Consider the following 13,267-nt stretch of genomic DNA (forward strand, 5'->3'; position numbering starts at 1 on the left):
TTACTCCTACGTTTGGGGTACTCATGGTGTCTGGCACCTTGTCCATTTTGTACTAAATGTATCTGTGCTCTACAGTATGTGCCTTGCTGCTGTATGTTTAAGAATATGCACTGCTGCCCGGAGTGTCTCAGAGCTCCGAAATTTAGGTCAAGTCCGCAGGCTTTCAACCCGAGCATTCAAAGGGGCCTCACCCATAGTGCCTCACCTGGTAGCTAATACTGTATAGACTTTCTGCCACTTTTTTCCGGTAGGTTTTAAAACCCGGCACACAGCTTTTCTCTGCAAGAATCCAGGTCTTCTTTTTCAAAGAAATTTCCACGTGCTGCAAGTGATTGCTGACAGCTGATGCCTGGCTTTCTCCAAGCGATGCCTGGCACGCTCCCTGTGCCAAAGGGCAGAGACGACATCGACACAGACAGGCCCCAAGGCGCCGAAACCTTCGGCATCTCCATCTGATCATTTTGTCCGGCACAGAGAATAAAATGTAAAGCTTGGCTGTTTATCTGCACCACATCTGACGATAGATCTGAGAACGGCGAGTTCCCTCAGACAGGAAGTGAGCTTTCCGCCGCTTGTCGTGCGGCACCTGCAGCCTCAGGCGAGACTCTGGCACGGGTTCGACCTTGTCGAACACATTTGGGGCACCGCCTTTGACGTCAGCCGTGGCAGCACATGAGAAGAGGTTTTCACACATATCAAAATAAAAGAGCAGCGAAAAACGCATGAAACTGAAACCGCTGCACAGGATAACACGATACGCCTTACTGTTTGCATAGAGGGTTTCCTCTAAGAGAGCATTGCCCTGGTAGCGGCCCGGAGCAACATTCTGACACGCTTTTGCCAGGCTTGCTGGACTCTAACGGTGTGCAATATCTTAGTTACATCAAAGGCACTGAGCAAGTGCTTCTCTCAACCGCATCGCTCAGCCCATTCTGAGCTCGTCTTGCTGCATTTCAAGGATGTAATCAAAGCACTCAGCGGTCGAGCTGCAGCGCCTCGGGCTCGAACCGGCAGCCAGGCGCACATAGTTCCTGCCTACTGCCTTTCTCAACGTCACTTCATTTCTCTGTCACAGTTTCTATAACAGATCTTTAGCATTAACCCCCCCCCCCATGCTAAGGAGATCCTCAGCCATTGACCGCGGGCGACAGTATGGTGCCAACAGTAAACTGCAGCACTGATACTATGTCCTGGAGCACCAGTAGAGGCAGTAGTGCAATGACATGCATACTTGCTACTTTTATTAATTCTTTGGTGACTCATATTCTTCACATAAAATCATATCATATGATTAAGCTTGTCAAGGCTCAGAAATAGTCGGGCAAAGCTGCCCAGACCCTGGAAATAGATACCTGAGACACTGGTCACACACCCTGACCAGATGGGGACTGCATAAGCGTAATGAACCTCCAGCAAAACCGCTGATTTACCATCATGCTGCTATACTTTTGTGTGTGAACACAAAGTTGAAATCTTCACATGCACATTTGTTGCCCGGGAACACTGTCACCAAGTGACCACAGTGTGACGGATTCAGTCCTTAGTCATCCAGTCCGCTGCCCTGACTGGTCATTGTTCCCTAGTTTCATTTTCCCAGCTTCTGCTCTGGATCAACATAACATCATCACTGGATAAGCGGTTAGTAGAATATGACGTCTGGAAACTTTGAACTGTAATCTGCTTCAGGTAACAAAAGTTTCCCTTTCCATTCAGGCAAACTGTCTTATTCTTACTATAAAAATGTAGTATTTGTCTAAAAATAGGCATGGCCTAAGAATAATAACGTTCACACTGCATTTCTCCTTTAGTGGTTCAGAGGGAGGGCTGCACACGGATCTGCTCTGCAGATCTTTGAAAATAATTTCCAGTAACAATAACCTCACAGTTATAAAGTGCGCTAACCCCATCTCCTCATCTAACTCTTACCCTCACAACCACTGCGGTCTCACACTGGAACAAAGAGTGAGGTGTGTGGACTCATCTGAAACATTCACCTCCATGCTGCTTCTTTCCTGGAAACCCCTGCCCCTGAGAAGAAAGCAGCTTCTTTAACTTCCTAGAAAAAAGGGAGCCATTAAATATAGCAGTGAGCCTTCCTTGTTTTTGAAACATTGTTAGACATATAGGTTGCACTGGTCTTATTTATTGTCAACATAACATAATCTACAGTTTTTCATCCTTTGCAACTTTCTAAACACAGGAGTCATAAGCTTATTTTGGCGACTGTATAATGAAATAAATAAATTGCGGCTATCTTTTTGCCACTATTCAATATGAAAAAAATGTGAAAACTTTGAACAGCCTTTCTAGCTACAGTCAGCTTATCGCTGTCCTATCTACTGATTTGCTGCACCAACTAAGCCTGTGTGCTTGTAATCACAAGATCACCAGTTTAAACCCAGCCTCAGCCGGTCTGTGGGTCTTTGAGCAAAGTCCATCAACCCCCAGCTCCCTGGGCACTGCCACGGGTGGCTGTCCTTCATGGACAACTCGTTTACAAAAAGAGGAAGCTGAGGGAGGCGTACAACTTACCCTACAAAGGTTCAAGGAGGCGCAAAGACAATTTCCCCATGGGGATTAATAAAGTGATGATGATGTTGATTATAACTCCCTCAAATTCATGAATGAGACATCATTCATTTATCATGTACCCCCTTAGTGTGGGATTGATCTTGTCCCTGTGTGGACCCCCAATCACAGCCTGTCGTTTAACATTATTAATACATGTATTTTCCTTCATTACAAGAGAACTTTATATTACTGAAATGTTCTGCTTCAAGGTGAGAGGAAGAATAAATATCCAATGTATGGAGGATGATACTGAATGCAGGAGAGCCAGCTGATGAATGACTGGAATAGTAGGATTAACACATGTGTGTGTGTGTGGTTCAACTTTCTTATACTCATTCAGACATGAAGATTTAAGGTGTCTGACAATCCAGTGTCCAAAAATGATTTATTACTGTCACGATCCGGAAATACTGGAGACGGCGATCGTGCGGGAAACAGGCAAGGGAAACCAGGTACGGGGAATAACGGGGTTTTATTAAAGTAACGGGGACTAGGGAGCATCGGACAGGGACTAACAATCATCCACAATGACGGACAAGGGTAACAGGCAAGACCAGGACTTAAAACAGGACAAGACTAAGCAAAGTAATCAGACAAGGCTGGAGACAATCAGGGACGCACACGCGGGTAATCAGGGGGCGTGGCACACACGAGGAGCCGACGAGCCGGGTCATGACAGAACCCCCCCCCAAAGGCGCGCTTCACCGGGCGCGCCAGGGAGGAGGCGACGAACGGGACACAGGAACCGGGACCGAGAAAAGAACAAAACTAACGAGAGACCGGAAACAGGACAGAGGCACAAAACATAGCGAGAGACAGAACGTAAGACACGACTTGACACAGGACCGGGAAAGCGGAGAGACAGACCAGGAAGGGAGAGACAGGAGGGACAGGCGGGACACTAGGAGCGGGAGTGCAAGGAGGGAACATCGGGAAACGAGGAGCAGGAAAGGGCGGAACAGACGGGCGAGTAACAAAAGCAGACGGGGCAAAGACATGAGGTACGAAGGCAGAGGCATAGGGCGAGAAGGAGGGGGTACCAAGGGGAGCCCGAGGGAGCCTAAGCGGGCGACGGGAGGCAGCCGGAGGGGCCGCAGGCGGCCGGGAGGCCGGAGCCGGAGGGGACCCCGGAGGGGCCGAGGAGACAGGGCGAGGGACCCGCGGAGGGGCCAGGGAGGGAGCAGGAGGGAGCACCGGGGAAGGGGACGAGGGAGCAGGAGGGGCCCACGGCGAAGGCCCGGAGGAGGGGGGAGCCGCAGCAGGCGGCGACGTCCGGCGGAGGGCCGGAGGTAGGGGCCCCGCAGGCAACCGAGGAGCCGCCGTCGGGGAGCCCGCAGGTGACCGACCAGGCTCTGGAGAGGGGAGCGAGGCAGGGCGACGAGGCCTCGGAGGGGGACCCGCAGGCGACAGCCGACCCGGAGGGCCAGGACCCACGGGCACCAACCGAGCCCCAGCGCAGGCGAGGGAGGGCGAGCCAGGGGGCAGGGCGGGCGGGACCCCAGCCCTGCGTCTGTGTCCCCTTCCCCTGCGGGACACAGACAGGCCGACCCGAGGTCGGGGTTGATGTCGCTGGGGCGAGGGACAAGGGGTTACAAGTTCTGTCCCCGAGGGGTCCCATTCCAGCTCCACCTCCGAAGAGGGAGGAGCCAAGATGGAGTTGTCCGGGACCACCTCGGGGACTAGGACAGGGACTGGAGCTGCTGCAGGGGGAGCGGGCGCCTCTGGAGCTGCAGCAGGGAGAGCGGGCGCCTCTGGAGCTGCAGCAGGCTGCCGGGGCGCCGGGACAGGAACACGGTCAGAAACAGGAGCGCGGTCAGAAACTGGAGCGCGGTCAGAAACTGGAGCGCGGTCAGAAACTGGAGCGCGGTCAGAAACTGGAGCGCGGTCAGAAACTGGAGCGCGGTCAGAAACTGGAGCGCGGTCAGGAACAGGAGCGCGGTCAGGAACAGGAGCGCGGTCAGGAACAGGAGCTGGCTGCAGTGGGGGCGCCTGCCCGGGAGCTGCAGCAGGCGGCTGCAGAGGGGGCGCCTGCCCGGGAGCTGCAGCAGGCGGCTGCAGAGGGGGCGCCTCTGCAGGAACTGGAGCGCGGTCAGGAACTGGAGCGCGGTCAGGAACTGGAGCTGGCTGCAGTGGGGGCGCCTGCCCGGGAGCTGCAGCAGGCGACTGCAGATGGGGCGCCTGCCCGGGAGCTGCAGCAGGCGGCTGCAGAGGGGGCGCCTCTGCAGGAACTGGAGCGCGGTCAGGAACTGGAGCGCGGTCAGGAACAGGAGCTGGCTGCAGTGGGGGCGCCTGCCCGGGAGCTGCAGCAGGCGGCTGCAGAGGGGGCGCCTCTGCAGGAACTGGAACGCAGTCAGGGACAGGAACTGGAACGCAGTCAGGGACAGGAACTGGAACGCAGTCAGGGACAGGAGCTGCAGCAGGCGGAGGGAGCGCCTCTGGGGCTGCAGCAGCGCGGTCAGGGGGCGCCTCGGGCGTGGACGCTGGAGCTGCTGCAGGCACGGGAAGTGCTGGCTCTGGAACAGCAGGCGGCAGCGGCTGCGCAGGCAGCGAAGGCGGCTGCGCAGGCGGGTGCGCAGGCGGGAGCGGTTGCTCGGGCGCGGGGTCCACCGGCAGAGGCGGTCGTTCCCCTGTGGGAGCCCCCTCTCCAAGGCGCGCGTCTCCGGGCGCGTCAGGGAGCGAAGGCGGCTGCTCAGGCGCCGGAGCCGCAGGCAAGGGCAGCGGATCGGGCGCTGGAGCCGATTGCAGAGATGACTGCGGAGGTTGTTGCGCAGGCAGAGGCAGCAGCTGCGCGGGTAAAGGCGGCGGCTGCACAGACGGTGGCAGCGACTGCTGTGCAATCATCGGCGACGGCGGCTGGATGGACGCTGGTGTTGCGGGCAGCGGCGACTGTCCCGGAGCGGGGTCCGCCGGTAGGGACGGCTGCTCCGGCTCGGGTTCCGCCGTCAGAGTCGGCTGCTCCGACGGGGAAACAGAGGCCCTCTGTAGCTGGAGAAGCTGTTTGAGGTCCCCTGCCAGCCGGTCGAGGTCCTCCCGCTCGGAGGCGGGAGTAAACGCGTCGAAGCCCCTTCTCAGACGGACAGTGAGCGCTTCCACCTCATCGCTCACTGGAGGTGCCACCTCCGCTAACGCCCTCCAGAACAGCCCCTGGAGGGCGAAGAATTGATTGGCGAGGGCTGCCGTCTTCCCTGGGAGAGGCGAGGGATACGCCTCCGGGGTGGCTGCCGCGGGAGGTGGAACTGGGACGTCCGGCGCGGGTAGGGCAGAAGTAGCCCTTATCAGAGCGCGGGGTACCCGGGGAATAACGTCCCTCATCGCTCTGACACCTCGGTTAGCCAGCCGCTCGGGCCGAAAGAGGTACCGCCCTAAAGGCGGTCGCTGCTCTCCAGTGTGTGGCTCCGGGTCCGGGAAGAGGAAGAGCTCCTCCTCTTCGTCCTCGCTCGATGGCCATAACATCGCTACGGGGCACTCCTTCCTTCGGACCGGCTCCAGGGCAGTAGCCAGTTCGGGTACCTTTTCCTCGTTCTCTGGAGGGAGCCATGTAGGGGAGAGCGAGCAGGCTCCCAGACGGATTGTCTCCTCTGGGACCCTCTTCTTCCTCCGCTTACTCTTCTTCTGTTGGTCCGTCATTCTGTCACGATCCGGAAATACTGGAGACGGCGATCGTGCGGGAAACAGGCAAGGGAAACCAGGTACGGGGAATAACGGGGTTTTATTAAAGTAACGGGGACTAGGGAGCATCGGACAGGGACTAACAATCATCCACAATGACGGACAAGGGTAACAGGCAAGACCAGGACTTAAAACAGGACAAGACTAAGCAAAGTAATCAGACAAGGCTGGAGACAATCAGGGACGCACACGCGGGTAATCAGGGGGCGTGGCACACACGAGGAGCCGACGAGCCGGGTCATGACAATTACACTGTGACAATAATATTTATTATTTTATCATTAAGGGTGGTGCAGTGGTTAGCACTGTTGCCTCACACCTCTGGGACCCGGGTTCGAGTCTCCGCCTGGGTCACATGTGTGTGGAGTTTGCATGTTCTCCCCATGTCGTCGTGGGGTTTCCTCCGGGTACTGATATTCTATGCATCATGTTTTGCTGTGATGGACTGGTATCCCATCCAGTTTGTCTCTTGCCTTTTGTCATATCTGCATAGTGAACATGCATAATTCATAACAGTGTCTCAATTTTTCCAAAGTACCTGCTCCAGATAAATATCTCAGTCATTAGGAGATATAAACAGGAACTGAAAATCACCACTTAGTACGGAAAGCTCTGTCTGCCAATGTACACACACTCCAGAAGGAAAATGGGCCCTGGAGACTCTTTTAAGGCCTTCAGGACCGACGGAGAATCGCTGAACGTGCCAGAAAGCATTCTGCAGAAACTGCAGAGTTCATTGACGTTTATTAGACCTTCGTAACTTTCATAGTTTCCTAAATCAGCAGTTCACACCTCGCTGGAGGTGCCCTGGGTGCGTGAAACCCCGAGAGCCAGAGCTGTCTGTTCCCACGACACAGACCTTTGGCAGAATCGCCCTTGGAGACAGGGGCCAAAAGCCGAGCCCTGACACAAACTGCTACCGGTACCCAGGCAGTACCTTACTAACTACATTCAGCATCAAACAAATGCCTTAAGTCTCTCTGAAATAGCCAAAGAAGAAAAAGGTCAGTAAATATTCCTTAGTCTTGTGACCCCATTCACCACCATCCATACTCATATTTATATGGTTGTTTAATACATTTATTGTTGTATTATTGTTGTTAAAAGGGTACATGAGTGTAATTCACAAATTATTATTACAATGCTCTATATTATAATGCATTTTGTAAACTTAATTTTGCACCATTTGTTTTTATTTGCGTTGTTTGGCTGCAGCTGTTGTGGGACTTTGCACACAAGCCCAGCGATTTGACTTGAATCTGGCTTCTCAGCACCATGGCAAACATATTTAAGATACAACGTTATTCATGACTTACTTGGGGGGTGGGGGTAAAGCCCCCCTAAAATAGGTCTAATGGAGGCCCTGGACAAATATCAGACAATTAGCTTAAATAATCAAGTTGGGAAAAAAAGAAACATAAAAGAATGAAGCAGAGTTAAATGAGAACATTCAGTTCCGGTCATAAAGGTGTAAAATCCGAGCAAGAATAACGTATTATCAGCATTTTAAGAGATATATGAACCTCGAGTGCTGCCATGTAAATTATAAAAACAGCTAGCTAGCGAATCTTCGTCGATATTTAATTAAGTTCAAAACAAAAAACTGTGTTTTTGATCCTGAACAGTAGGTGGCGCGTAAACGTCACCGTTTGCCAGGTTCGGTTACGGCTGGTCGGCATGCTCCGTACGAGTGTGAAAGTCCTAATAGTAGTTATATTAGCTGCCCTGGCATCTGGGGGAAAAAAAGAAATCACAATTTCCAAACAGTTATATAGTCATTGTGGTTTCTTATATGCTCCGCACTTCATTTAAGTTAACAGAAATTATTAACTGAAAAAAATAATAATTTCCTCTGTGGGAATTAGAGAAAACGCTGAAAAAGCCGAAAGACTCGTGTAGAATGGCATTATATTTCAATTCCTAAATAAAAATCACAATATCAACATATTAATATGAAAAATAACGTAAATAAATATATTGTCTGTGACTACAAATTAGTTGAAAAAATATTTTACATTATATTCCTTGCATAGGAAATCAAATTATAGGTGTGCATGAAAGTCGAAGCACAGAACAATTCATAAGTAGTTTTCTTTTAGGTCAGAGAGACATATCATTTCAGCACTGATGGCTGACAGTCATACAAGCACCAAAACTCGCCTCATACATGGAAGTCTAACAACATTAATTAAAGAGATCATACCGAATTAATTACTGTGGATTATTCACATTCTCGTGTCAGTATATGCCAATGTTCCTTTAAACATACTATAATAAACACTGGTGGTGATGAGACGGCTGCTTCCATCACGTTATAACTTTTAATACAATAAAATAAAAAATGTGTTTGTCAAATCATATTGGCCTATCATTACAACTATAACTGACCAAACAATGACATCTCAATAATAATAATAAAGATAATAACAATAACAATAGATAATAAAGATAATAATAATAATAATGATGATAACATTTATTAATATTGTCGTCATTAGGCAGTATTTCCTCATTATTATGGTATAACATTTTCCAGTTTGACATCAAATTATATTGATGACCTAAGCACATAGTGCTACGTGTCAGGAAGTGAACCAGTATAAATGAAGCTGTTTCCACACTTGCTACCTTGACTCCTTCAAGCCTTCTCAAATTTCAGAGAAGATAATATAAACAACTGAGAGCAAGAATGCTTTTCTCGCCTTTCACTTTATCATTTTTTACTATTGCAGTAGTGTTTTACAATCCTGCTGACTGCATACACTGCGACAAGTTCGTCGAGGGTTTTCCTGCAAAACTTAAGGAACTTCGAAAAACTTATTCCAGGATAAAGAATTATTATGTAAGTATTACGAACATGCAGGTGACTTTGCTATGGGCTACATCTTAATTTAGATATTTTTTTAAACATATTTCTGTAAAGTTTAACATAATTTATTCATTGTTTTAATAGTAAATATACCAATTTTTCCTATTTTCTTTATGTTTCCAGGAAGCCAATGACAACACAGATACTGCACTACTAGATGAGACAATTCTTCAAGACTTTAAAGTAAGTATTTTTTTTTCTTTATTACTTCAATTATCTGTCTAATATGTTTACATGTACATAGGGTATCAGTCGTTATCCAATGCAATAGCATTTATTAACTGATGGGGGCCTCGTCGGATCTTGTTGATGTCAGTGAAACATGACATCTCCATACGCGAAAACAAACGCGCTCTGGCATGAGCAGCCGGCAGAAAGCCTGGCTTCTTCTGCTAGATATTACTACATTTGGAAAGGGCTGCGGGTCATGATCTCACACTCCCCCCTGCCGTGTCTCTGTAGAGCCCCTCCGGGTGCCACGCAATGAATGACATCCTTCGGTTTTACCTGGACACGGTCCTGCCGACGGCGGCCACGAAAGCGCCCCATAAGCCTGACATCAGCATCATCTCGGGCATCTTCAGCGGCCTGAAGAAAGACGTAATCGCCTGCGTAAGTGTCCTGAGACCAGCGCCGCCCTCCGTCTGGGAACCGCATCCCGCCGCAGCAGGCGGCAATCGGGATTGTAAAGGATTTGCCAGCAACTCGGACTCCTCGCACTTCAACGCAAAGGCTCGTCCTTCTGTGAAATGAGCCGAGCGCTCTATCAATATTTCGCGTTTGCCTTGTCTTGCTGATTCATCTCGGTTTTTAGGTTGAGTCAGTAGCGGTTATTTTTCGCGTCTCACTTTAGAAAAATATCGAGCCTTTTTAATGCGGGGAGCTGTTAACCATGGTGTTAAGAGCATATCCGTCTTTAATAAAAGTCTTAAATTTACGGTAGTTTACTCAGTTAAAAATAATTTTGTTACTAAAAAATATAGTATTTAATAAGTAATCACATATAATACTACTGTGGAATAATAGTTTGAGTGATTTAAACACCATATGTTTTAAATTCTGTTAGGCTTGTACGTGGCTCTATTCATTGTGCATTAAGCAAGTTTTTGAAGTGGAACATGATCAGTACTGGTTCCATAATAATTAATTTTATTAATAATAAAAGCACAGAAAGATCTGCATTCATTTGTGCCTCGTCACAAATTACTCATTTCAGCCGGAACAACGAGAATACTACTCGATGCTCATTTCAATGTTTTTATTTTTTACAGAAAAAGTACTTTTCCTGCAAGAAACCCTTTTCCCTCGAAATCATCACGTCTACATACAAAAACGTAAGTGTTAGCATGTGCTCCTCTACACACTGAGATGAGTCTCAGCGGTGGATTGCCTTATGCACTGTTACTGTAGTAAGACCTTGTGTTTATACGAGTCCATACTGACCAGTCTGTTTCATCTCTCTTTACAGATGAATGTTGATGGGCTGTACAAAGCCATGGGAGAACTGGACTTGCTCTTTAATTACATTGAGGAGTATCTGGTTTCAAAAAGGAGCAGAAAATGACAGCCTGCTACAGGACTGGCACCCTGGACCAGAACAAAGCTTGATTTTAAAGAATTATCACACTACCGAAATCCTTAAACATTTGTAGCTTTGTGTGGCCTGGGCTGCCCGGACATATATGGAAAAGCAAAGTTCGATTCGAACTGATTTATATCAAATGAGTTTTGCATTTGCACTATTTGTTGGATATTTCTATTTATTTCTTATTAATGGAGATTTATGATATTCTGTTTGGGCACTTGGGTATTATTTCTTGGTTTATACATTTTATAATGTTTTTTTTTATTTTTTAATATTTATATTTGAGTATTTAAGTGTTAATAAATGGTACATTTAATGAACGAATGTTGCATTTATATGGTGATTTTCACAACACCCAAAGATCTTCAAGACACACAGGGGAACCACTTCATTCACCACCACAGTGTAGCCCCCCACCTGGATGACGCCATTCTGCACCAGTACACCAACCACACAGTAGCTAAGGTGGTGAATGGGCAGAAGAAAATTCACCAGTTAAATATAGGAGATGATTAGGAGGCCAGATTCGATAGAGCCGCAACGAGCAGTTTAACCAGGGTGTCGGGGTACCACCCCTACCCTTTCAAAGGAAACCCAGGGATCTTTTATGACCTCAGAGAATCAGGATCTCAGTGCTACATCTCATCCGAAGGACGGCACCATTTTCAAAGCACAGTGTCCCCATCGCTGCACTGGGGTCCACACAGACCACAGGATGGGCTAACCTGCTGGCCACACCAACACCTCTTCCGGCAGCAACCCAGCTTTCCTAGTTGGTGTCCCATCCAAGTACTGGCCAGGCCCAAACCTACTTAGCTTCAGGTGGAATACTTGGTCTAAAGAACAAGTGGCACAGCTACTGACAACCAGTTCACCTCCTTGTCCAGGTTTTTGTGGCCAGCATTGAATATGAACATTGTCCCACCACAGCCTCCAGTGAGTCCGGACTGACTCCTAGAATTCAGCTGGCTTTCTTGATGACTTTCCTGCGCTTTTTGGCAGCGCCAACGCACCACAGCATAAAAGACTGCACCAGCAACAACAGACTGGCATAAGGCATGTCGGTGTGACCTGCATACGCCTGATTGTTCCAGTAATAGATCCTTTTACTTTAACTTAACATGCAGAAGTTGACAAAAATCTGGTGTATAAATGACACTAAAAACATCTAAAGTAGAGATGATGTCAATGTTTTTACTGTAGATCATTCACCATCAGTATATGCAAATGTTTCCCTAAACACATTATAAGGAAAACTGCTTCCATTATAAAAACACACCAGGGAGCTCATTTATAAAGACAGTATACAGGCAAACATTACAATGCAATTTGTGTGAATGTCCAGCTTTCCTAATGTCATCAGTGCTATCAACTGAATGCGCATTGTAATGAGAGCACCATCAGAATATGAAGCTGCTTTTGTGAAGAGAAGTAGCTTTATTCCATTCACGTGCAGGTCAGCGGTGATGCCATCAGAAATGTATGTCACATTATGTAGGGTATATACATATATATCTGACAGACATCTCATACATGGCCAGCTTGCTGAGCTGACTGCACTGACAGTCACATGCCGCCAATCGACATTTTGTTTGGTACCCCCGTATTGCAGTACCAAATAAAGTGGTCTGTAATTCCTCTACTTCAGACACACTAAAGTCTGCACTTCATATTCTTAGACATTCCTTTTTTCCCAACTTTTGTCTGCATTGTCTATGAAATGCTGTTACAAACCTAGTATACTGTAGGCTTATGCATGTTTATATTTACATGAGGCTAATTTGCAGTGCCGATTTAGGGTAATGGGACTGGGACGGTCAAAATGCTTTTACGATAAGTGGGATTTATAACCTTTATAATGCGTATCTCTGTTTACACAAAGGTTTATGAATCTGACTTGTATTGTTTGTACCACCATAGAGTTTTCATACATACACGCATTTTTTCTTCCTCAAGAATGTACTAACGTTTTTATAGATGAGCTCCCGGATTATTATGTAGTAGTGTTATCTAGGAACATCATTTAATGCATTCCAACAACACTGTGTCTGGATGGATTCTTCCATGATATCTCAGTCATCACAATTCCACTGTGATCCTGGACAAGGATCCCAGTTTAAGTTAGTCGTCTAGGGTTTGGACAGAGTCTTCCACATTCACTTCTCAGCCAGAGCAGAGAAAAATGCGCCACACAACATATAATGGTAAATAACAAAGGAAGGTTAATTTATTTAAGGAAACCAAGTATTTGGGGGTAAAGTAAAGCCGATATCACAAAAAGATACTTATAATCCATCCATCCATTTTCCAAACCGCTTATCCTATATATTTTTAGTTACTGCACCATCCATCTCCATTGGAACAGTAATGGGCTCCATGGAAGAAGACCCAGGATGCCTCTACTTATTGAAAGTGAAACACAGAAAAGCCAAATTGGAATTAGGAAAAATGCACATTGGCAATTCACAGAGTTTCTGGGAGAATGTCCTTTGAACTGATCAGATGTAATTGCAGCCTTTTGGCCAGTCACATCAGCTATATGTCCACAGATGGAAAAATGAAGCCTTAAAAGC

At 47.8% G+C, this 13,267-nt stretch overlaps 1 protein-coding gene across 1 annotated transcript; it reads left to right on the forward strand.

Annotated features, from left to right (window-relative positions):
* Window positions 1–5,318: 5,318 nt before the first annotated feature.
* On the forward strand, window positions 5,319–11,014 carry il10 (interleukin 10). Its single transcript, XM_049004287.1, has 7 exons — window positions 5,319–5,480; window positions 5,735–6,260; window positions 8,973–9,082; window positions 9,233–9,292; window positions 9,572–9,721; window positions 10,381–10,443; window positions 10,578–11,014. Exons 1-7 carry the CDS (start codon window positions 5,319–5,321, stop codon window positions 10,671–10,673), a joined length of 1,167 nt encoding a protein of 388 aa, XP_048860244.1. The 3' UTR covers window positions 10,674–11,014.
* The last annotated feature ends 2,253 nt before the right edge of the window (window positions 11,015–13,267 follow it).

The sequence above is a fragment of the Brienomyrus brachyistius genome, unplaced genomic scaffold, assembly GCF_023856365.1.
Source record: "Brienomyrus brachyistius isolate T26 unplaced genomic scaffold, BBRACH_0.4 scaffold100, whole genome shotgun sequence".
In the NCBI taxonomy this organism is placed as follows: Eukaryota; Metazoa; Chordata; class Actinopteri; order Osteoglossiformes; family Mormyridae; genus Brienomyrus; species Brienomyrus brachyistius.

Coding starts and splice junctions, on each gene's coding strand:
- il10 (XM_049004287.1), top strand. CDS start 5,319: ATGACTGCGGAGGTTGTTGCGCAGGCAGAGGCAGCAGCTGCGCGGGTA. Junction 5,481..5,734: donor TCCCGGAGCGGGGTCCGCCG/GTAGGGACGGCT, acceptor GCGAAGAATTGA/TTGGCGAGGGCTGCCGTCTT. Junction 9,293..9,571: donor CAATTCTTCAAGACTTTAAA/GTAAGTATTTTT, acceptor GTGTCTCTGTAG/AGCCCCTCCGGGTGCCACGC.